A 25,938-nucleotide genomic window follows, 5' to 3' on the forward strand; every position below is an offset into this window, starting at 1 on the left:
AGAGCCGCTGCCTTGACGACGTGCTGGGATGGCTGCGAGGACCCCGCTGCTCGTGGCTCGGTGGCCCCTGGAGGGGGATTTGGGGGGACGTTCCTAGCAGCTGTCGAAACCATTTGTTTCGGGGCTCCTCCCTGTTTGTCCCCTGCTCGGCACTGGCTGCCAATGTACGCTTTTCCTTGGTGGAACGGAAAGATGCCTCCAAACGAGCTGACGAGCTCCAAGACCGAGTCCACCGGTGTGCGCCCAGCAAACTACTTTTTTGAGCGTGAAGTGCTATTTGGGCATTTTGCCAATTGGTTCTGACATGTGTCTGACATTGAGGACCGTTTGTGTTGGGAAGTGCACTTAGAGGAAGCTAGCTTGATGAAATAACTGTTTTCAGAATTCTGACCCTGAGAGAACAAAAATATGCCTAGGAGAAAGCTTGAAGTTAACTCTTACCATGTCCTGAAAATACAAAGCCCACTTTGCCTGAGACTTCAGCCTTGGGTTAATTAGTGGAACTTCAGAAGATGTTTGGGTTTATTGAACACGTATCTTGTACCACATTAAAGAGAAATTATGCTATGAGAAAGATGTTAAGTTTTTAGAGGTTATGGAATATGTTCATAAGTTTGCCAGTCAGTAAATGCTGGTATAACAGTTCAATTACTTGTTTCTTTATTTTGTTAAGGCTTTTAAGGGTTAAAAATTGTAATATGTAATTAAAGCTACTAAAAATGATAAGGGAAGCATTTCACTGTGTAAAGCAAGTAAGATATGTGTCGTCGGCAAGGGAAGGTATAAAGAATGGAGTTGGGGCTTCCCCGGTGGCGCAGTGGTTGAGAGTCTGCCTGCCGATGCAGGGGACACGGGTTCGTGCCCCGGTCTGGGAGGATCCCACATGCCGTGGAGCGGCTGGGCCCATGAGCCATGGCCGCTGAGCCTGTGCGTCCAGAGCCTGTGCTCTGCAACGGGAGAGGCTACAACAGTGAGAGACCCACGTACCGCAAAAAAAAAAAAAAAAAAAGAATGGAGGTTTTTTTTTTTTTTTAATTTATTTATTTTACTTATTTTTATTTTTGGCTGCATTGTGTCTTTCTTACTGTGCATGGGCTTTCTCTAGTTGCCGCGAGCGGGGGCTACCCTTGGTTGCAGTGTGCGGGCTTCTCATTGTGGTGGTTTCTCTTGTTGCAGAGCACGGGCTCTAGGTACACGGGCTTCAGTAGTTGTGGCACACGGGCTCAGTAGTTGTGGCTCGTGGGCTCTAGAGCGCAGGCTCAGTAGTTGTGGCGTACGGGCTTAGTTGCTCCGCGGCATGTGGGATCTTCCCAGACCAGGGCTTGAACCTGTGTCCCCTGCATTGGCAGGCGGATTCTTAGCCACTGCGCCACCAAGGAAGCCCAAGAATGGAGATATTTTTGTTGAGGAAAAATGATGGTAATAATTTTGTCCTAGAGCTGTTTGTTTCTGGATGGGGCAAACTAAGGGACAAATCATATGGATATAAAAAGTGATAAAACGTTTGTGAAAAAAGGAAACTTTGAGAAAAGAATTTTGTACATTGTCAGGAGCGATTAAGATTAGATTGGATTTAATTAGCTAAATAAACTTTGTTACTAATAGTAAGCTAAAAAAAAATACATCTTATCTCCTATCTATACTCTTGTATTGATTAAAAGTCTTCTATGAATAGAAAGCTATAACTGCCTATCTTCAAGTTTGTCTGTGTTACATAAATGTTGATCAGTTTTGGGCAATCTGTCCATAGCTGCCTGTCTTTGCTGAGTGGTCTTCACAAATCTGAGCAGATTGATGATGGCAGCAGGTGTCACTCCAGGTATACGACTGGCAGCCCCAATCTAGGAATTAAAAACCACGAGAGAAACATAAATAAGCTATGTCAATTATAAGCAAATCTATTTTCCTCCTGCTAACAATCTGTATGTTACAGTTTATGAAATATTTTTAAAACTATTATCTTAATGTATCTTCAAAATAACTCAGAAAGTAGATAAAAGAAATGTGGTTATTATTAATATCTTCATTTTACAAACGGGAAACTGAGGCTCACAGACATTAAAATGAGTTGTCCAAGATCTTGTAACTAACAGATGTTAGAGTACCTAACCTTTTCTCTTCATTAAACTAATCTAACGTCACTAGCAGTGTGTTGGGCAGCACTCTATAATTAATCTCAGTAATATTTCTGTGGTATATTTTTACAGTGAAATGTATGAATTATTCACTCCAAGTGGTATAAAGACCTCATATCAGTTCAGGTCTGTTTTGCCACCAAATGAGTCTGTAGCAGGCATTTGTCAGAGCTTTTTGTATTTTAGAATTTTGGATAAGAGGTGAACTCCAATGACCAGTTCTGTGCAATCCAATTTTCTGTGATAATGTAAATTTTCTATAACATTTGCACAGTAAAAATGCACTGTCCAATATGGTAGCCAATAGCCTACTGTAGCTACTGAGCACTTGAAATGTGGCTAGTATGACTGAAGAGTTGAATTTTTAATTTAATTTTAATTAATGTCAATGGTCGCATTTGGCTAACGGCTATCATACTGGGCAGTGCAGCCCGTGAGTATCCACAGAAACATAACCCAATATGAATAGGATACAGTTATAAAACTTAGAGCCTCTCTGCCCACTTTCCACAATGACTTTTACAAAGAACACCATGTTAAGTTCATGAACACCATGAAATCACTCCTCCCTTTAAAAACTATTTTTTTAAAAATTTTTTGCAGACTATGGTTTTGTTAAGTGCCCCTTTATTTTTATGAACCATTACCAAAACCAAAACCAAAACAAACACAACCCACTTCCCATTAAACTATGATACATCATCAATTTTTAAGATACAACCCAGTTTCAGAGATGTTAACATGTGTCTCAGAATCAATAAATACAGCCTACCAGTCTAAATATTTGTTATTACAAGTCCAATATTATATACTATAAAGTTTTTACCAGATGTTTACAGCTGGGTGCACGTGTACTCACGCAAATGCAAAACACACATAGACACACACACGCACACAAGCAGGAGCATGGGGTGGGGGGCCTCTTTGGCCCCCTTATTCCTCCTAGTGGCTCCCAACACACCACTATGGAATCCCTAGGGCGGGGATCCAAGTAGTGATTTGAAAACTACTGATATATATTCTATTTTAACCTAAAGTAGTTTCTTTTAAGTCATGCACATATACAAGTTTGCACTGACAGTTTAGCGCAAGGTTGGGACTAGAGGATAATTATAATCAAGCCAATTCTTGACTTCCAGTTACTTATTTAGACTAAGCTTTTTCATCTCATAAAAACATACTGACATCTGTCATACAAAGAGAATATGAAAATAAGAGATTAAGCTTTTTATGATGAAATAAAAATTAGTTATGTGGCCACTGTAAATCCAGGTTTTAAAAATTAGAGCTCTGGCTCTTTATAAACCGTTCCTATCCACTGCCTGTTTTCTTACCGTCTGTGGGCGACTGAAATGTAGCTTCTCTCGAACTTCATGGGACAAAGACACATCCCTGAGAGTCAAATAATCTAGGTCTTTTGGCAGTTGGAGAGCTTCATCTCGCTGAACTTCCTTTATTTCTTGTTGCTGATGGAACAATACTGATTCATATGTGGCTGGTGAACAAAATTAATTATGATATGCAGATTACATTAACAACTTACATTTTTAGTTTTTTACAATTTACAGAGAGCTTTTGCATACATGATCTCAGTACCATGAGACAGGTGGGGTAGGTGTTCCCTTTCATAGATGAGGACACTGAGGCTAAAATAAAGAGAGGGCGTATCTTGCATATTAACTACAACATTCTGTATGGTAGTTTATTCCATGTCCTTTTCATTTCAAAAATCTAGAAAATTAAAAGTAAAAAAAGAAATTGCTTTCCTTCTCAGTACAAATTTTGGTGGAACGTTTCCTTCAATAGGCCGTAGGTTTGAATTTTAAGTCCTAAAGATGCTTCTCCAAGGGCTTCCCTGGTGGCGCAGTGGTTACGAATCCGCCTGCCAATGCAGGGGACATGGGTTCGAGCCCTGGTCCGGGAAGATCCCACATGTCGTGGAGCAACTAAGCCCATGAGCCACAACTACTGAGCCTGCGCTCTAGAGCCCGCGAGCCACAACTACTGAAGCCCATGCGCCTACAGTCCGTGCTCCGCAACGAGAGGAGCCACCGCAATGAGAAGCCCGCGCACCGCAACTAAGAGTAGCCCCCGCTCGCCACAACTAGAGAAAGCCCGCACGCAGCAACAAAGACCCAACACAGCCATAAATAAATAAATAAATATTTTTTAAAAAGATGTTTCTCCAAGAAGATGGTTTTCTAAATTATGTCCATATAAAGCTATAATTTAAAAAAGTAGATCTTCTTAGGTGATAACGTAATTTAAATAATTTAAGGTGTTATTCAGAAGTCAGGAAGATAATTCAGCAATTATTTTGTAATTAAAGCATTCTGTTCTTAGAAAAGTAAATCCAAAACCTGTTTTAAAACCTAAATTGAGGTGGTCATTCTGTCCTGTTTAAGAAAGCAAGTCTTCCCTAAAGGTTCTGGCAGTATCTGCTTCCATCACTCGACTGGCAGCCAGAAAATCTCAGCTCTGAGCCTGGCTCTGCCAGTAAACTACCCTCTAACTATGGACACATCATTATCCTTCTGGGCCTCAGCTGCTTTATCTAGAAATGTTAAGGGATGACCCGGAGGACTTATGATGGTCTTTATGACAACAAAGGATAGTTGCGAGGTGCACAGGCCTCATAGTCAGACATGCTAGGTTCAAATCCCAGCTCTGCCACTCACCAATTGTGTGCTGCTGGGCAAGTTATCACTTACTTATCTCTAAAATTAAGACATAATGCTAATAGCTGTCCTTCATAGGACACTTTCAAGTATCAAATGAAATAATGCATGTGATTAATACAATATATAACAAATGAGTACAACAAATTGGAATGAAATTTTATGACTCATGAATAGACTCTTTATAGGATCACAGAATATAAATGAAGAGGTAATGTATATGTTAAAGATATATTTAATCTTTCAAATATGTATACAGCAAAACATGAGAGATAACTATAAAAAAGAATCTGAAACTAATTTCTGCCTCGCAGTTTCTTGAAGAAACTTGTCTAGTGGAGGATCCAGGCAGTGATTTGAAAACCACTGATATGTGTTACTTTTTAACTTAGTGTAGTTTCTTTTAAGCCATGGATAGAAATTAGAGTCTTTATATATGCCAGAGTCTTTAAAGAACAAGGCAAAACAGTAGCTACTCCGTGGCTGAAGTCAGGGTTTCCTATAAACAAGTTAAAGATAATTATTCTGGATAATTTATTGGACAAAACAAAACTGCAAACCAAGTTTAAAGTATAACAGCTAGATGCTAACAGCCTAAATGTTCAATAAAGTAATTTTTACTCAATAGAAAGGTCATGGTGTTGAGATAAAAGGTTAACAATATTTCTTACACATTAGCAAATGACTAGGGTCTGGTCATTTGGAAGAATGATAGGTAGCACTTGGGTTATCCTATATATGCAGCCAAAGTATAGCAAGGTGACCTCTCTGGAACTGAAAGAAAATTATCACTGCTAGAAGGAATGCAGCATTCTTACCACCTTCGCTGGTCCCCAAGGAGCTTAAAGTCCTTTCCTGTTTGAACAATCCATCATTATCCTGCTTTTCCTACCCTTCTCCCCCATCTCATTCTGTTCCCTGCCTTTTTCTCCACATAATTTTCCACTGGAGGAAAAAAATCTATCACAATGCAGAAGCTAATGTTATTCTCAGTATTTATCTTTGAAATTTTTTTAAATAAAGAAAAACTTTAAAAGAATTCAGTGCAACTCCAAAAGTCACATGTGACCTTGATGGTCAATATATCGACGAAGAGTATGAGAGCACACCAAATGTTATAATAATGTACAAGGGCAGACTGTGGATTTCTTTGCCTGATACAAAGTAAGTATTTGTTACTGGAAGAGTATTTCAATATATTGTCAAAGCCAAAGATAGCACTATTTTTCTCATTATTAGAACATTAAAATGGGGAAAATGTAGGGACTACCCTGGTGGTCCAGTGGGTAAGACACTGCACTCCCAATGCAGGGGGCCCAGGTTCGATCCCTGGTTGGGGAACTAGATCCCGCATGCATGCCGCAACTTAGAGTTAGCATGCTGCAACTAAAGAATTCCACATGCTGCAACTAGAGATCCCGCATGCCACAACTAAGACCTGGTGCAGCCAAAGTAAGTGAATTAATAATAAATTAATTAATAAATATAAAAAAATAATAAAGATTACTTTCTTACAACAGGCAAGTTTACAAGTCTGGAACACACCTTGATCATGTTTGCATTAGATCTTATAATTTAGCAGCAGGGTGGAGGAGGGAAAAAAAAAATCTAAAGAAAAAGGGTGGGGGGAATGTTAAAAAAAAGTTGAAAAGAAAAAAAAAGGGGGGGTTTTGTTGTTTTTTTTAAAGGAGAGCTCTACAGTAGCACTTCCCAAACATGAAATATACACACAAATCATGTAGGGATCTTGTTAAAAAGCAGATGCTCACTCAGTGGGTCTGGGGTGGAGCCTGAGATTTTGCCTCCCTAGCATGCCACATGTTGCAATGCTATCTGGGAACCCCACTCTGAGTGGTTAGAGCCTAAGATGATGCTGGTCCTATGGTAATAATGGCTCCTCTTGACAGAGAGCTCTTTGTGGATCTGCCATCCATTCACAATTTGCACGAAAGGGAAGGAGAACATACAGACATCCTAAGTAAAAAAATATTTTCTACCTTCTATTTTCAGTCTTTCGGCTAGTTCTCTACATTTGGTGTACTTCCTCAAGGGCTCTGGAACAGCCTTGGCCAACAACTCTATGTCAACTTCCTCATACTTCAGAACATCGAGAGCTCTACAAATACATAAAAGTTTCATTAACACAGGGGTCCATATTATATCAAGCAGATTAAGAGCAAGATACCCTGAAAATAATACAAATCTCAGAATAAATAATATCAATATATTTCTAATTCTTCCCAAGTACAGTGAGCAAACGCAGCAGCAACTGCAACACAGTAGGACCTCAAGAAGATTAGCATGTGATTCTCCTCAACTCCCTTCCTTTATCATGAGGGATAAGTTGCTGGTAGCACTGCAATAATCTACTTGTCCTCCCTTTCTTGTAAGGACAGAATATCCTCTGATAACAAGGGTTTGATTGAACTCCATAAGAATTTACATCTAAGTCACATTAAGCCCACGTCCTGTGAGTGTGTTTGCACGTGTGCTTGGAACCAGCTGAAGATCTCCTGGCTTGCTCTCCAGGACTACAAAATATCCGCAGTTTCCTTCTCATTTTGTTTGGTTCTCACAAGGCCTCACTGATCTGTACAGTTTCCCTTAATTTTATTTTTGTTTATGTTGATCTTTCCCTCTTTTAATAGATTGCTTTTTTGATCAACTCTGTCCACCCAAAACCAATTAAACCAATTAATTAGGCAACAGAAAGTCAGCTCTGCCCATCCTGGGGTCCCAAGTTCTTCCAGGCCTCCCAGATGCCTTCTTTACAGCTCATCCTATCACCAGGGTCATGCGTCACCACCCTCTACAGATGCCTGACTCATCTCTTCCTCAGACGGCCTAGGAAAGGCTAGACACCCTCTCTCCACAAGGAGCTGTCGACTTTGTTGTGCTCCACGAGATGAATTATGTCAACTCATTTCAGAGGCCTCATCAGATAAGCTAGAATGAAACCAAATAACCCTAAACTCCAAAAGGAAAGGGGTTGTCCTTTCAGAAATGATAGAACATGCTGGAACACACCTCCTAACGACTAACCAAAAAAACAGCTACCATGGAATCTTGCAGGATAGTGACCTCAAAGAAAAGCCTGTGACCATTTAACTTCTAAAAAGGTTTTAAATAATTTGTTTATAAGGCTTGGAGCTGTTTGCAGGCCCAAACTTCAAGACCAGCTTTGAATGAAGCCTAAGCCTCAGAGTGCAGAGGTCTGGCCCAGAAGGACAAGCTAGCACACTTCCACAGAACACAAGAGACAGCTTCTGCGCTACCTGGCAGGTCAATGCGTTTCCCTGTAATCATGACAGGAGATGTGTGTGCACATGCACCTGTGGATCTCTTCTGTCAAAATGCCAGCTCGAAGTCCAGTTCAACTTCTCAGGCCGGCACAGAGCCCACCACGTGTGCCATAGACGCAACACATGTCCTTTGCCCAAGTTTCTATCTTTTTAGCTTTACATATCTAGGAACTGATAAAGTGGGTTCTTTTAGGGAGGCTGAACCCTAGACTATAAATATTCTGCTGAAATCAAATGAGGCCCGGTCACTGTCACCGCTTCCTTCTGAAATGAAAGACACCTGAATAAACAAGGAAAGCATTTGGCCAAATTACTGGTTTTTAAAGAAATCACCTTAACAAAATGGCTACTCATGTGATTAGTTAGGTAAAAACATAAAACTGACAGCCTCCTTTTTCATATTTTTATTCATCAGTTCGCATTTTAAACTGTGTTGAAAAAAATCACTTCCCATGCTCTCACTATGACCTCAATCCACGTTAGTCACATTGAATGTAAATTCTAATTATACAAAATTTGAAATATTTTGTGCAATATTTGATCTAAACAAAGCATAATGTTATAAATTCTTTTGCAAAGTTTGAAATAATGTGAACCCTCTTAAATTTACACAAACAAATAGCTGGACAGCTGAGCGAATTATAAAACTATGTTTATACTACTACCATCTCCCGGTACCACTTAGCTGGTAAACAAATACATCCAGCACCCTTATTTGTGAACCAGGCTGTCTTTCCTGTGAATGAGATCCCCTGGTTTGGGTGACTACTATACAGGTTATTTATTACTTACTGTTACTATAACTAAAAACCTGCTTACTATCCTCTAACCATGGTGCCAGTGCTTTGCGAAATTCCCGTGAAAATGAAAATCTGGGAACAGAAATTGTAAACGATAAAACACTGTGATGACATGAAAGCCAAACAAAGACATGCTATGTCTGGCTGTTAGTTAAGGGGAGAGCACTTGGAAAGATTAGAGATAATAAAAAGTAGCATTAAAATGGGTATACCTTTAAGTCCACAGAATCCCTCACAAGGAAAGCAGGGGTTGGAAATAAAGGAAAACTATAAAGGAAGAACATACTGGAGACACAGTTGCAAGATCAAGCCAGCATGTGTGCTTCTAAGATACGATGATTGTAGATTTATGCCTTCTGAGCATCCCACACCCCCGATTAGCTTACATTTTTTAAATGGGAAAAAGCAGTGGTGAAAGATGCAGATTTTGAATTATGCAAGGTTTTTAGGAACATACCTCTGAAGCAAAAAAGCTCTATATTAATGCCCTTTAGACTTAGAGTCCATATAACCAGAATGGTAAAAACAAGGACAAAACCCTAAAATGTAGCAAGGGACTCTTCAATTAAGCCCAAAGAATTTATAACACTATGCTTAATCAAAGTTTCCCTGCTATACCTCACAGGCAAGATGAGACCACTCCAATTGCTCCCTGCCTAAAAAAGAAAGCAGATCACTCTATTTCTTGGTTTGTACCCCCTAAATCTTAGGCAAGCCAGAAGAACTCAGTGGGAGCCACAGAGAAATTAAATAAAAAATGAAAATAATTTAGAATCGTATATATTGTCATTAATGAATAAAGAGATAAGTTACATCTAAAGGATCCTGAAAAGAAGCAAATGTAATCACTGCATTCATTTAAAACGTGCAGGTAGGGAATTTATAGGTACTATCTCTCTGAAATGATTTCATTTTTCTTTAAAAAGTAAGAAAGGTGCTTCCCTGGTGGTGCAGTGGTTGAGAGTCCGCCTGCCGATGCAGGGGACGCGGGTTCGTGCCCCGGTCCGGGAAGATCCCACATGCCGCGGAGCAGCTGGGCCCGTGAGCCATGGCCGCTGAGCCTGTGCTCCGCAACGGGAGAGGCCACAACACTGAGAGGCCCGCGTACCGCAAAAAAAAAAAAAAAAAAAAAAGTAAGAAAGGTCTACATTAAAAATGCATACCTGAGAGGTAGACTTTTACCAATACTTATAGAAGCCTCTGGGATTAAGTTTTTCCATTTAGAACTTGGAAACTCAATGGATTTTAGCACAGAAATGCCTTCTTCTAAAGAAGACTTCATCCAAGTAGCTCTTTCATATCGTTGTTGGGACACACAACCAGCTTCCTTGTACCCTAGAAGAGGGAGGGAGAGACTATAATGAAAGAGGTCTTAAAGGAGAGGAAATCTGGTTGCAAGACTCAGTGAAGAGTTACCTCGGAACGTGAGCCTGCTGTCGGCGTTATCAGGACGCAGTGACAAGCGGAACTCAGCTCGGCTGGTAAACATGCGGTATGGTTCGTTGGTACCCAGCGTGGTGAGGTCATCAATCAAGACTCCTATGTAGCCTTCTGTTCGGCTAATGACAAAAGGAGGCTTGTGTCTGACCCGAAGACTTGCATTGATTCCAGCTATCACACCCTACAAGAGGACTGAAATGTTTAAAAGGCCATTATGAACTGAACAAAGAGCTATCCTATTCAGATACTACCTGGAAGAAATGGCTCAGGAAGTGAGAAAGCAGGCCCTGCCCAGCAGGAATAGAACAAAGACAGAAAATGTGGTCCATATTCGGAAACAGAATATGGGTAATGTACCAGTTTAGAATGCTATGATTCATTGTTTTAAAAAATATCTAATATTCCTAATAAACCTAGGTGGGCTAATTTTTTTTAAAAAAATCCACTTGTAAGACTTTTTTTAGCCTTTTCCTACTTACAAGTAACAATGACATAACTTTCTGCTTAAAAAGGAATAATAGGGCTTCCCTGGTGGTGCAGTGGTTGAGAGTCCGCCTGCCGATGCAGGGCACACGGGTTCGTGCCCCGGTCCGGGAAGATCCCACGTGCCGCAGAGCGGCTGGGCCCGTGAGTCATGGCCGCTGAGCCTGCGTGTCCAGAGCCTGTGCTCCACAACGGGAGAAGCCACAACAGTGAGAGGCCCGTGCACCGCAAAAAAAAAAAAGGAATAATAATAGGGTAATTTTCAAAAAAGTTAGTTTAAAAGAACTAAATTTTCTTTTTTTTTAATTTCAAAAGCAATATAATAAATCTAATCAAAATATGCCATTGGATCTAGGAGCTCAGAAAAGAGTAATAAAGGCACAGGGGTTTTAAAATCCTGTTGTATACTCTGAAACAGAATAAGTCTTCTATTGTAGTTCTGAGTTGTATCTAAGCTCTATACAGCTATCATAACAGACATCAAGAGGAGGAACACCAGTTAAATAGTCCTTTTCTGTTCAGTAACACCTGAACAACTTCTTACTTGAGCTGCAGCTTCCTCATAACCAGTAGTGCCATTTATCTGTCCAGCAAAGAAGAGCCGCTGCACCAAATGAGTCTCGAGAGAAGGAGTGATCTGACGGGGGTCCAAGTAATCATACTGAACACCATAGCCTGGCCAAAGAATAAATGGTAAAAAATAATAAAAACAGTGCTGGATTGGCCTCAAGGTAGAGATGCAAAGATTATCATTAAATGCTCTTTAAAAGCGAAGACTATTTTAAACGCACAGATGTTGGGCTTTGTGTTCTGAGGCTCTAAGCAATCATGACTGTGGCTAAGATCTCCTCACCATCTGCTAAGCAGTGCTGAGCTCAGACTGAAGGGCAGCTGGCATTCTCTTTACCTGGCTGAATCATTTTAGCTTTCTCCAAGCCTCTGATGCATGTGATCATTTTCTCTTGTAATTCAGCTGGCAGTGTCACAGATAACCCTTGCGGGTAGATGAGGTCAGAATCCAATCCTTCAGGTTCCAACCAAACCTGATGCAGACGGTTTGGAAAACGCAAAACCTTTGATTCAATGGAGGGACAGTATCTAGAAAAAGACATTGAAATTTAAAAATTTAATGAAACAAACAAAAGAGGGTTGACATTGTTCCTTACAGTAATTGAGCACTGATATTTTGTCCTTACCGGGGTCCTTTTGTAGTTTCCTTAACGTGACAGTTAAGGTGAAGGTTCTCAAGGACAATCTCATCCACTTGAGGGTTGGTGTGAGTCAAGTAACATGGCAGCTGATCTTCTGGCTAAAACACAGGAACTAGTTACAACATTGTTTTGCCTCTCTATTAGTTTGCCTATTATTCAAATAAATGCCACACATGATATGCACTTACTTTTATAGATATTAAATCTATGCATAATGCCAAATGCTAATGGTGAAGTATGCTTGTTAAAAACAACCCAAAAGATGAACCTAAATTTACGCAAGCCTCCAGATCAACAGTTTACGGGAAATACAGAGGATGCAGGAACATGTTTAAGGCACCAGAGGGTTGAAATCAGACAAATCTAGAATGTAGGAAACTTCAGAAAAGAAATGGCTCGGTTTCTTCCACATATAAGTGTAAAAAAAAAAGGGGAACTATTATAAGACATATTATCCAAAGTCCAAAGTCATGTATGGACCTCATTTGGTTCTTCGTTCAAATAAAACAACTGTAAAAAAAAACATTTTAAATAAACATTTAAAAACAACTATAAAAACTAGGGAAAATTGAGCACTGAATATCAGATGATGTTAAAAAATTATGTTCTGCTATGTGTGATAATAGTACTGTGTCGATTTTTAGAAAGTCCTTATTTGTTAAAGACATGTACCAAAGTGTATCTGAGTGAAATGATGTGATGTCTGGGATTGTTGCTTTAAAACTAAGCAAGAACAAAGTATTGAGGAAGGTGAACCAGGAATGTCAAAACAGGGAATTCCTTAGTGGTCCAGTGGTTAGGACTCCACACTGCCGCTGCAGGAGGCACGGGTTCAATCCCCGGTCAGGGAACTGAGATCCCACAAGCTGTGTGGCGTGGCCAAAAATAAAATATAAAACTAAAAAACAAAAAGTTTGGGCTTCCCTGGTGGCGCAGTGGTTGAGAGTCTGCCTGCCGATGCAGGGGACACGGGTTTGTGCCCTGGTCCGGGAAGATCCCACATGCCGCGGAGCAGCTAGGCTAGGCCCGTGAGCCATGGCCGCTGAGCCTGCGCGTCCGGAGCCTGTGCTCCGCAACGGGAGAGGCCACAACAGTGAGAGGCCCACGTAATGCAAAAACAAAAACAAACAAACAAAAAAAAGTTTAAAAATATACACACTAGGAAAGTATCATCACGATTTACATTTTACCCAAGTGAAAATATAAAAGTCACTTGCTCAAAATAACAACACTTGGAGCCACTCATCAGGGTAACACTCACCAGAAACTAGGACCATCAAATATTAGCCCTTAATTCTAAACACACAATATAGTTTTTTGTGTTTTAAATTCAAAGGATAGGTAGAAGTTGCCTGTATCTTCAAAAGTATCAGTGCCATTAAAGACTGAGGAACTGGGACTTCCCTGGCGGCGCAGTGGTTAAGAATCCGCCTGCCAGTGCAGGGGACATGGGTTCGAGCCCTGTTCCGGGAAGATCCCACATGCCGCGGAGCAACTAAGTCCGTGCGCCACTATTGAACCTGCGCTCTAGAGCCCGCGAGCCACAACTACTGAAGCCTGCATGCCAAGAGCCCGTGCTCCACAAGAGAAGCCACCACAATGTGAAGCCCGTGCACTGCAACGAAGAGTAGCCCTTGCTCGCCGCAACTAAAGAAAACCTGTGTGCAGCAACGAAGACCCAACGCAGACAAAAATAAATGAATAAATAAATTTATTTAAAAAAAAAAAAAGACTGAGGAACTGTTGCAGATTAAAGAGAAATGAAATTAAATGCAATATGTGATCCTAGATTGGAAAAAAAAATGTTGGGACAAAAAAAGTATTGGGACAATCAACAAAATCTATGGATTTTGTATTAGATAACAGCACTGTGTCAATGTTAAATTCCCCAAATTTCATCACTGCATTGAGGTTATAAAAGAGGATGTCTATAAAAAAAAAAAAGAGGATGTCTTTGAGCTTAGTTGAGATGCAGACAGAAGTATTTCGAGGTAAAGGGTCATAATCTCTGTAACTTTTAAATGTTTCTGGAAAAGAAAAAAGAGTAAAAATAAATGTGGGGGGCTCCCCTGGTGGCGCAGTGGTTAAGAATCCGCCTGCCAATGCAGGGGACAGGGTTCAAGCCCTGGTCCAGGAAGATCCCACATGCCGCGGAGGAACTCAGCCCGTGCGCCACAACTACTGAGCTCGCGCACCCTAGAGCCCATGCTCTGCAACGAGAAGCCACCACAATGAGAAACCCGCACACCTCAACGAAGAGTAGCCCCCGCTCGCCGCAACTAGAGAAAGCCCGTGCGCAGCAACAAAGACCCAACGCAACCAAAAATAAATAAATTTAAAATAAATAAATGTGTATATTACTGTTTTATACATTAAATATATACATGTATCTATTCTCTATATATGGAGAGAGGGCAAAATATTAACAATGGGTGAATTTCAATGGTTTATAGGAGTTTCACAGTCTTACAACTTTTCTGAAACTATTTCAAAAAGTTTAAATAGGCAAAGTTATCAAAGTAATGAAATTTAAGAATTTATGGGGAAATACCCAAGTAGCCAAATCAGCTAATCCTTTTAAAGATCCTTTTTTTGCACGCTAATAGTGAAGAAAAGTGAATTGCTACCAAAAAAAAAAAAAAAAAATGGTTAGTCTATATCCTCTGTTTAAAGCCAGATTTTCACAAATGATCTCACCTTGATCCACACTGTCTCATTGATAAAGCTGAACGGTATGGATGGATTATCTGGTGTCTGCTTGTTTAGAATGCTGAAATTAATGGATTCTTTGGCGATCCGGGGCGGAGTCCCAGTCTTCAATCTTCCCACCACAAACCCCAACTTCTCCAGAGTCTGAGCCAACCCTATGGAAGGCTGATCCCCTAAACGTCCTGCTGGATGCATCTCCAATCCAATTACAATCATGCCTCTCAGAAACGTCCCAGTAGTTAGAACCACACTCTCCGCATACACTGTACTTCCATCCACTAAAGGATAGGAAACAAAATAAAACTCAGGTTCTAATTGTTACCATGGATCAAATTGGAACGTGACTATTTTGTAGTAAAACTACGGAAAAATTTTGTCTTTAGAAACTTGAAAACGATTCTAAATCAGTGAGAAGCCTATATGTTATCAATCTCAAGAATCCAAGGAAGCTGGGATGGAGCGCATGATGTATTCTCACCGACACACATGCTCCTAAAACCTTGTCAGCACTGAATAGTCTCAGGTGATTTTTCTTTTTTTTTGTTACAAGCTGTTAATGAAAATAAGCCTTATTACATCGAGTAATAAATAAAAAGATGCAAACAGTTCCATTTTCTTCCAGATGTTTGGATCAACTTACAGGAAAGGCAGAACTGAAATCTACATACAGTCTCAGAAAAAATTTTGGGATCCTTGTTAGGTTTGGTTTGGGAGGTGGCTCTTTCTTCTGTATTTATAACTTGTGCTTTTTTTTTTTTTTTTTTTTTTGGTACGCGGGCCTCTCACTGTTGTGGCCTCTCCCGTTGCGGAGCACAGCCTCCGGATGTGCAGACTCAGCGGCCATGGCTCACGGGCCCAGCCGCTCCGCGGCATGTGGGATCTTCCCGGACCGGGGCACGAACTCACGTCCCCTAGAATCGGCAGGCGGACTCTCAACCACTGCGCCACCAGGGAAGCCCTCAGGTTCAGTCTTTTGACAAGACCATTTAGGTGGTTCTGGGTTCTAAAATTGGGTTTTAAAATTGACTTCAAAGCACTAATAGTCATGCAAATGCTTAAGCAAAAAAGAAATTACATTAAGCAGAATCTATAGTGTATGGGAAACGAGGGGACCAGCTACTAGTTAAGTGTGCTGTCAAGTCCGCACTACAAAAAAAACCCCTTCAAGTTGTATCAGCTTACGAAAAGGAACAAAGAACAATGCGGGTAACATAAATGTATTCAAAAGAGGAGAATGAGACACTGGTATCTTGGAGGCAAACTAGTGTGCTGTAAGACAGGTAATTTTTACGTGCCTCTTTTGAATCAATGCTTTGAAAAACAACACCACCACCACCTGGGTAGTTCCTCACTATTTAAAATGTAACTCCCCATTGGGCTTCCCTGGTGGTGCCGTGGTTGAGAGTCGCCTGCCGATGCAGGGGACACGGGTTCGGGACACGGCTTCGTGCCCCGGTCTGGGAAGATCCCACATGCCGCGGAGCGGCTGGGCCCGTGAGCCATGGCCGCTGAGTCTGCACATCCGGAGGCTGTGCTCCGCAACGGGAGAGGCCACAGCAGTGAGCGGCCCGCGTACCACCAAAAAAAAAAAAAAAAAAGTTAAAATGTAACTCCCCATCAACCACAAAATCTTTCCTCAATCTTACAGGCTGTAGATTCGGAGCCTGGTGAACCACGGGAGGGGCGGGGGGGAGGAGAAACAAAACTGTTACCATTTTGAAAACAAAGTTTCATCCTAACAGGAGAGATGAACTACTGTAACTTCTCCTCTCGGAAGAAGACAGAAAAGCTTCCAGGCTCACTAGGCAGCTAGGACCCGGCCTTCCGTTCCGTTTCTGCCAAGCACTCCCGCACCAACCCTCGTGCGTGGATGATGCCGCGTTTCAGGCTCCCCATCGCGCTCCAGCTGCCCGCGGAGAGGGGTCTGACCTCTCTCCCCAGCTCTGCGATGATGGCCAGCAGCTCCGCGTATTTGCTCTGGGGCACCTGGCTCTTCTCAGTTTCCTGGGCATAGCCCAGAGATAGCGGCCCGTAGTCACTCAGCAGCTGGCGGTACTGGGAAGACGTCGCCATACTGGTGGAGGGCGGGTGGACGCTCCCAGAGGCGCTGAGGGAGGTGGCGGGCATGTGCGCGGTCAAGTTCGGGCTGTGAGACATGCCCCCCGAGCAGCGGGGCGCGGCGGGGCGCAGCGGGGCCCGGCCCCGGCGTCCGCGCACCCGCCCAGCTCCCGCGCACTTTTTGTTGTTCTCAGTTAATTTTTTAAATTAATTAATTTTAGACTTCTGGTTAAATATGACAGACCACCTCACATGATTTCTTCTTCCTCTTGAAACTCCAAGAAAATGAAATAAAGGGGCAAAAAAGATATAAAACCACAGGACAAGTAATGGGAAAGAATTTGTCAAAAGATGAGAAATTTCAAAATATTTTCAGAAGATAGTAAGTGGTTGCAGTGGGGAGGGAGTTTGGGATTAACATATTCACACTACATATAAACTAGATAATCAACAAGGACCTACTGTATAGTATAGCACATGGAACTCTACTCAATATTCTGTAATAACCTACAGGGGAAAAGAATCTGAAAAAGAAATGGATATATGTATATGTATAACTGAATCACTTTGCTGTACTCCTAAAACTAACACAATATTGTAAATCAACTATACTCCAATATAAAATTAAATTTTAAAAAAGTGGTTGGAAGAGTGATAACTGATTTAGCAGAGGGGAGAAGGCCTTAACTCAAGAACCTCAAGAGAACATACTGATGACAATGAAGCAACTTGCCGTGCCAAGGCTCAGAAACTGGAGGACTGAATATAAGAACTGTAGGAATGAAGCTAGGGGGCTGAAAATGAGAGAAAAGAGTTGAAATCTGCATATGAAGGTTTGCCTGCAGACAGATCTACCTTACACTAATCAAACAATATAATCATCAAATCTGGAGGGGAAAGGACGCAGGGGAGAGAAAGGGAAATGAAAATAAAACTAGTAACTGTTCAACAGAGGGAAGTCAGTAAACACTGACAGAAGAAAGAGAAGATTAAGTATATTATACAAAATCATAGTTACTAAGGTAATATACAGGACAAAAACATGAACTTTTAAGAAAGAAACATAGCTCCCTAAAGCAAAGAAAACCAAACACAGATTAAGTGGTTGAAAAAAAAAAAAAGGACAGAATAGTGTGTACAATATGCTACTGCTATGTGTGTTGGGGGGAAATATAAACACACACACAGAAAGATCACACCAGAGACGAGCAATACTCCCACTCCCGAGGCAGGAAACTGGCTGCCTGGGGCACAAGATGAGAGTCCACCTTTTCATTCTACCTTCTTTCATCTCCTTTAAACCGTTTACCATTATATGTATTCCCCATTCAAAAAAAACTAATAAACATATAATAAAAATTAATTTTAAAATAGGGAAAATAAGTTAATCTCTGTATTTTAAATGATTGAGATTCTTCAGCACAGCCCCTCCTACCATTTTGTTCCTAGAATGCTAGCAGGCGCCAACAGTCCAGTCCCCTGGCAGAAGATGGATTCTTTGCCTGAGGACTAAGAGACACAGATGTTTGGGAGTTCCCAACAAAAAGGCCAGTTCAATCCCTAATCACCAGACTATAGAGTTGCCCAAGCAATAAAATTAACTGTGCACACACAAATCTTCCCATCACTGTTTAAGTGGTTAAGTCTGTAGAGGGAGATAATAGAGAGAAATTGTTTTTACATACAAATTTAAATTCTATTTGATTTTTGTAAAAATTACATGCATGTGTTATTTTAATTTAAAAATTAATATAAAACTCAAATAAAAAACATACAATAATCCTGTAAAATATAAATTAAAAATATTTAAAATCAGAAATAAGAAATACCAGGAGGAAAATACACAATTATGCAGGCTACAGAGTCCCAAAATAAGATGGTACAGAATGTGAGCTTCGTTGTCAAAATGAAAGGAGAAGTATGATTTTTTTATACAGTTTTCCTCATGTATGAACAGAAAACACAGTTTCCTAGAATTAGCAAAACATCTCCATACTCTGCTCAAAATCAATTTCTCACATGGAGTTTGATACTATTATTATCATCTGTAGGCAGTACATACCCAAAACAACACCACTGACGCGATATTTCCCAGTGTGCTCAGGCTCTGGTTCTGTAAGAATGAGATCTTCTACCGCTCCCTCCTGAACAGTAAGCAGCGGTGTATTTAGGATTTCCTTCTGTCAAAACAGAAAGCAAGCTGAAACATAACAGTTAAACAATCATTACAATCTTTCCTGTTTTCATGCCCTGTTCTTACCTGCATGTTCTGTTTATAAAGCTTCCTATCAATTTGAGCTCTCAGACCCCAAACAGCTGGTCCCTTGCGCCGGTTTAATACTTTGTAATGTACACCAGACTGGTCACAGATTCGAGAACACAGGCCATCCAAGGCATCAACTTCTCTCATTAAATGCCCCTTTCCAATGCCACCAAAGGAAGGATTGCAGGACATCTGACCTAAAGAGAACAGACATAAACAAAATAAATATATTAGTATCCTGCATATAGTGAGTCTTGATAAAATAAAAGAACTTGAAGCAAACACTAAAAATGCTGGAGTTCCAACAGGATGCAAGAGTTATTCAGGGTGGGACTTTCTGGTGGCACAGTGGTTAAGAATCCCCCTGCATTCGAGCCCTGGTCTGGGAAGATCCCACATGCCGCAGAGCAACTAAGTCCGTACACCACAACTACTGAGCCTGCGCTCTAGGGCCTGCAAGGCACAACTACTGAAGCCCGCGCGCCTAGAGCCCGTGCTCTGCAACAAGAGAAGCCACCACAATGAGAAGCCCGCGCACCGCAACGAAGAGTATCCCCCGCTCTCTGCAACTGGAGAAGGCCTGCACGCAGCAACAAAGACCCAATTGCACAGCCAAAAATAAATAAAATTTTAAAAAGAGAAAAAGTTATGCAGGGCATCCTGGAAGACAAACCATTGCTGAAAGTTTCTTTTGAATCTTTCCCTTGTACACATTCATTATGTTGCCTTTTCTTCTTCCTTTTCAATGTGACCTTGAAATTCTTACCTCATGAAACCTTCCAAAATCAAGCATAATTTTAAGAAGTCCCTTTGCACTGGTTCACAGTTATAATCAAGTATGTCTTCCATAAATGCCATCTGCTGTTTTCTTTATGCTTATTTTGCAGAAATAATTAAATTATAAGCTTCCTGAAAGTAGAATTCACATTTTATACCTTCTCCTTAAATCCCCCAAGTCTTATGGGAGGTACAGAGTGGGAAAACTATGTCAACAATCTGCTGATCCGCTGTGGCCAGCTACAAGCCCTCCAAAAGTTTTCATGGTCTCCAGAGGGAGGCTGAATCGTGCTGTGATTAGGAGCATGGGTTAGGAGTGAGCAAGAGATCTGGCTCAGTTCCTAGATTTACCACTCATAAGCTCCATGTGATCTTGGCAAGTTATCTAATATTCTGCACCTCAGCGTCCCTACTCTAAAAACAGGGATGACAGCTGCAGTAGATTATTTCCCTCCTTCCTTTGACACAGAATCACTATTTACTTAGGTAAACACTATTCCCTATGAGGCATTGTTTGGGGAGTATGACCTAAATTCAGTTTAGGGGTAAACCTTTATTGATCTAAAGTAATCATGGTAATCCTACTTGCCAGTGTCTGATTTAGTGTCAGAAGACTTTTCTCTTTTGTCGTGAATGCCAAAAAATAGTTTGTCGAAAAGCATTATTTTCCAGGTTAGTAAAAAAGATTTTCTGTCTCTGACTTCATTATTTGCAGCTGATATGACTGAATTGAAAGAGGACAATTCCTGCATTCCGTATTCTTACGGAAGTTCAACTTTCTCAGCCAAAGCTATCTTTCTGAGGACAGAAATACTTCATACTCTACTACATCCAATTACCTTAAAAAAATGAGACTTTGATTTTAAGATAGAACTGTCATTTATTAAGCTCATCTATTAATATAAGAGTTATTAAAATATCTCTGAAATCTATTTATTTAAAAAGAAACTTTTGGTCATATTATATTGGTATAAATACAATGGGTATTTTTATAGGATATTAATGACTACTTAATGAATATGGGTTTTGATGGGAATTCCTTTATCCTTGACAGAACTACATTACTCATACTATTTAATGATCATCTTAGTTCAATACTTTTTTGTTCATTAGATTTTTTAAATTGTTATTCCTGGTTTTTACTCGGGTAATCATACAGCCTCGCTCCAAAAGAGTCGCTGTTAACAGTGCATATTTCTCCACAGTTATGAGCTGAATGGTCGTTTTAAAAAGTATTTCACTACACAAAGCACAGTTAACATTTCAGTTACTATTCACTCTTAAGCAAAATGCAAGAGGAAAGACATAGGCATGCATAATTTACAGGATAATGTCCTAGCTAGTATCTAAGATGATGCTAGAGAGGAGTCTTGTTTAAATTATGGCCGTCCAACCACAGCCTGTAAGTGCAAAAAAGCACTGTCGGGTCGTCCTAGCACAAAACTGGGGAATAAACATTCAGTAGGAATACAGAATGCAATAAAAAAGTACCCTCGTTCTTCAAAAGGGATTCACAAAATCTCGAGAAAAACACAATGGTCATTTAATAAACGAGTACTAATAATGTTAATTCACTTAAAAAAAATTAATTTATTTATTTATATATTTTTATTTTTGGCTGCGTTGGGTCTTGGTTGCTGCGCGTGGACGGGCTTTCTCTAGTTGCGGTGCGCGGGCTTCTCACTGCGGTGGCTTCTCTTGTTGCGGAGCACGGGCTCTAGGCGCGGGGGCTTCAGTAGTTGTGGCTCACGGGCTCCAGAGCGCAGGCTCAGTGGCACTTGGGCTCAGTAGTTGTGGCTCACGGGCTTAGTTGCTCCGCGGCATGTGGGATCTTCCCAGACCAGGGATCCAACAGTGTCCCCTGCGTGGGCAGGCAGATTTTTAACCACGGCGCCACCAGGGAAGTCCTAATTCACTCTTTAACCAAAGCAACAAGCTAGTAAAGGGCAAATGGCAACAATGAAATAAGGCATCAGCCAGTGTTCCTACAGTTTGCCCTTTTCTCAAGGCACCCCCTCTCACCAACCCCCAGGCCGCCGCACCCTCCCCACTAATTACTTTTCGGCAGCAGCACAATCCACGGTCCACAGAATGGCCCCTAGTCTTAGAGCTCTGGCCCGGGCCCGCTTGATCTGCGAAACACAAATCAGGCTACAACCACAGTCGGCAGGATTCTCACCAGCCTTAAGGGAGGGAAAAGGTTGCCCACATCCCAGGCACTGGGAGGGGGCGGAGGAGGACACTGGCTTCTTGCGTCCTAGGCAAGCCCCACACCGCGCTACTCACCGATGGTGTCCACTCGGTGCGTGAGCAGCAGAGTCCGGGAGCCGCACCGAGCGGCGGCGGCAGCGGCTTCGGTCCCCGCATGTCCTCCGCCGATGACTACCACGTCGAAGTGCGGAGTCCAGGGCGCCGCGCTGTCACCGCTGAACCGGGAAGACGGATGGTGCTGTTTGGTGAGTGAAGCCGCGACCCAGCGACCACAGCCTCGGAAGGAGAACATGGTTGGAGAAAGGCCGAGTCTTTAACTCTGAGCCTGACACGAGCGAGGGGGCAACATTTCGATGAACGTCTTCAGGGAGCAGCCATCTTGTTCTGATGTCACAGCGTAGCGCGTCTACGTCCAGCGTCGCCGCTGATTGGCAATTTGGCGAAACTTTACTGATGAAACAAGACCCGGCAGCTGTGCAGGTGGCCAGCGAGGTGTGTGCCTCCTTTCTTGGTTGGCGCACGCTGTTTGATTCCATATGGTTCTGGATTGGGGGGACTCCTACTCCGTCATCTTTTGCCCTTTTCAGCGAATTGCTGCCCTGATCACCAGGTGGCCACCTACAAACAAGAATTTGAATGACTGCTTTATCAGATTCTTTGAACTTTCTGGTGCGGCTATCACCTTGACTTCTGTTTATGAAGACTAGAGTCTGAATAGGAATCGATTTCAAAGGCCTTCAAATGTATTTGTGGATGAAAGATTCATGATGGCTAATTAGGTGAATGGAAGGGTTGAAGGTTAAATGTCCAGCCTTTTGCAGTTGGTATTTTTAAAACCTTCTGTATGGTTAGGCCGCTGGAGGTAGCTGTTCTCTTGCTCTCTATACATCCCCTGCTTAACCGGTTCCTGCCTCACCTACACCCGACTCACATGACTGACCTTCCTACATACTTGCCCCAGGCCCTAGCTAGTGATAGCTTAGCAAAGGGCTGGCGAGGGGGCGTGCCCCTCGGCTGGTTTCCCTGGTAATGAGTCGACCTGTAGTTACTTACCCCTATAATTGCTAACCTCCCTCTGCCCCTGGGAGCAAAGACTGCCCTGTGTCCTGCCCGCCCTCCGCCGTACACAGTGCGGTGTCACTCTAGGACCTTGATTCAGACAGGTAAGCTCCCCCTATCCATTAAACCATTGATGTCTCTGTTGATGACTCCGGGCTCTTTCTTCGGTCTTGAAGCTGGGCAAGTAGAGGCCTTGAAGGCATGGGGGAGCAGACAAACATCTTTCTTAGAGAGGAAACTTTTGACTAGTTAGATAGTGAAACAGCCCATGTGGCAGTTTAATTGTTCTGATTATTAACATCTATCGAATGCATAATTTTTTTCTTATTACATTACTAATAATCATTCTTTATGCACAATTTAAAGCTTCCAGAAATACAAAACTTTGAGAGTTAAGGAACCTGTAACTTCCATCAGGCCTTCCGGCCCTCATCTCCATAATAATTGTCAGCATTTTGTTGCTAATGCCTCCTAGTGTTTCATACTTACACTAATGCTACTATTATTTTGCATGTATAATACTGATTATATTGCTTTTCAGTTTGCTTCTTTTTTAAACGATGTATTTTTTTACTATCTCTATGCCAGTATATATGAATCTATCTCACTTTTTAGTATTATAGTCAGTTGTTTATGTGAACCATAGTTTATTTAATCAACTCCAATTACTGAGCATTTGGATTGTTTCTGTTGACTGAAAAAAAACGCACAATCCAAAAGTTGAGAGTTATGTTTTATTTAGCAGACATTCTGAGGACTTCAAGCCTGGGAGACAGCATCTCAGATAACTCTGAGAGACTGTTCCATAGAGGTGGGCGTGGGGGAAGCCAGGATATATAGGAGTTTTTGCAACCAAGGGCAGGTACAAGTTGGAACATCAAAAGATTATTGTTAATTAAAGAAAGCCAGACATCTCAGGTTACTAAAATTAGCACTTTTCTATGTATGGGAAGATGCAAAGTCTTGGATCACTGAAATCATTCCTTAGATATTCACCTCAGCTATCTGGGGCCAGTATCCTGTGTTCTCTCATCCTGAGTCTCCTCAGGGTGCACCGTTGGGGGGTGGGTGGCTGCAGCAGTTGATTGCTAGGTTATGGGCATTCCTGGTTTCCATCCTGAGTTCCCTCAGGGCTCACTGTCTGGGCTTGTGGGCTTGATGGCTGCAACATCCTTTGTTTACCAACATGGCAGGCAGCATTCTTAGTTCACGTTTCTAATTTTTTGATATTATGATCATCCTTGTACATATATCTTTTTAAAATTATGGAACTCTTTATTTATTTTTATTTTTGGCTGCGTTGGGTCTTCGTTGCTGTGTGCGGGCTTTCCCTAGTTGCGGCGAGCGGGGGCTACTCTTCGTTGCGGTGTGCGGGCTTCTCATTGCGGTGGTTTCTCTTACTGCAGGGCACGGTCTCTAGGCGCACGGGCTTCAGTAGTTGTGGCTCGTGGGCTCTAGAGCGCAGGCTCGGTAGTTGTGGCTCACGGGCTTAGTTGCTCCGCTGCATGTGGGATCTTCCCAGACCAGGGCTCGAACCCGTGTCCCCTGCATTGCCAGGCGGATTCTTAACCACTGTGCCACCAGGGAAGTACCAACTCTTCAATGTTTAAATTTTTGATAACTGCTAAATTAACTTTCTAAAAACTTTGTATCAGGTTGTACGAACTGTGTAAGATCATTTCATCACACTGTAGCCAGCACTGGATTTTAAGTTTTAATTTTAAATATATTTTCATTATTTTTTAGTGAAAATGTGATCATACTATCTATGACCTATATACATTGTATTGTGATCTGCTTTTTACATAATAGATTATCGTGGACACTTTTCTATGCTAACAAATACAGGTTTATGTCTTTTTTTTTTTTTTCTCGGTACGCGGGCCTCTCACTTCTGTGGCCTCTCCCGTTGTGGAGCACAGGCTCTGGACACGCAGGCTCAGCGACCATGGCTCATGGGCCCAGCCGCTCCGCGGCACGTGGGATCTTCCCGGACCGGGGCACGAACACGTGTCCCCTGCATCGGCAGGCGGACTCTCAACCACTGTGCCACCAGGGAAGCCCTCATTCTTTTTTTTATGGCTGAGCGATATTCCATTGTGTATATATATACCACATGTTCTTTATCCATTCATCTGTTGATGGACATCTCGGTTGCTTCCATGTCTTGTTCACAGCCATTTCTTGATTCACTTTCTTATCTTCTAAGACATCAATATTTTCTGGTTTTCCTCCTATTTTTCTGGTCTCTCCTTCTCATTTTGCTGGTTCTTCCTCCTTGAGCACTGCACTCTAGCCCAAGGGCACAACCAAACCAATCCCCAAATCCCATCTTTAGGGTTTTATCTCCTGGGACCACTCCCAGTTCCAATTCTGTAGCAGTCTGGGTCCTATCAGGAGATAGAAATCACTCAGTAGATTAAACAGGAGATGTTTAATATAATAATAATTAACTATAATAAAAGAATAACTATATATATAAGGAAACTATAGATGGTACCCTAGGGCTGAGGGAGAGTACCCAAGGAAGAATAAACTAAGAAGGGATTCAGGGCATCCCTGGTGGCGCAGTGGTTGAGAGTCCGCCTGCCGATACAGGGGACACGGGTTCGTGCCCCGGTCCGGGAAGATCCCACATGCCGCGGAGCTGCTGGGACCGTGAGTCATGGCCGCTGAGCCTACGCTTCCAGAGCCTGTGCTCCGCAACGGGAGAGGCCACAGCAGTGAGAGGCCCCAGTACCGCAAAAAAAAAAAAAAAAAAGAAGGGATTCAGATCTCAAGGGCAGGAGGCCTTTAGAGAGCATGGGCTACA

General features: G+C 41.9%; 1 protein-coding gene and 1 pseudogene across 1 annotated transcript; both read right to left on the reverse strand.

The window, feature by feature from the left end:
• Positions 1 to 637: 637 nt before the first annotated feature.
• Positions 638 to 22,474, reverse strand: MTO1 (mitochondrial tRNA translation optimization 1). Its single transcript, XM_067702773.1, has 12 exons — positions 22,143 to 22,474; positions 19,077 to 19,276; positions 18,879 to 18,996; positions 14,747 to 15,036; positions 12,035 to 12,147; positions 11,746 to 11,936; positions 11,383 to 11,513; positions 10,332 to 10,536; positions 10,079 to 10,250; positions 6,811 to 6,929; positions 3,470 to 3,630; positions 638 to 1,841 (listed from the first exon to the last, which is right to left on the reverse strand). The coding sequence occupies exons 1-12, from the start codon at positions 22,357 to 22,359 to the stop codon at positions 1,680 to 1,682; spliced, it is 2,079 nt and encodes a 692-aa protein (XP_067558874.1). The 5' UTR covers positions 22,360 to 22,474; the 3' UTR covers positions 638 to 1,679.
• Positions 15,491 to 18,872, reverse strand: LOC137204833 (cyclin-dependent kinase 2-associated protein 1 pseudogene; annotated as a pseudogene).
• Positions 22,475 to 25,938: the final 3,464 nt, after the last annotated feature.

This window comes from Pseudorca crassidens, chromosome 13 (assembly GCF_039906515.1).
Source record: "Pseudorca crassidens isolate mPseCra1 chromosome 13, mPseCra1.hap1, whole genome shotgun sequence".
NCBI lineage: Eukaryota > Metazoa > Chordata > Mammalia > Artiodactyla > Delphinidae > Pseudorca > Pseudorca crassidens.

Bases quoted from the DNA above. Each gene is read 5' to 3' on its own strand.
- MTO1 (XM_067702773.1), bottom strand. From the start codon at position 22,359: ATGTTCTCCTTCCGAGGCTGTGGTCGCTGGGTCGCGGCTTCACTCACC. The intron at 19,277-22,142 runs GTGAGTAGCGCG...TGTTCTCTTTAG, and splicing joins GCACCGAGTGGACACCATCG to GTCAGATGTCCTGCAATCCT. The intron at 10,537-11,382 runs GTAAGAAGTTGT...GTCCTCTTGTAG, and splicing joins ATGAGGAAGCTGCAGCTCAA to GGTGTGATAGCTGGAATCAA.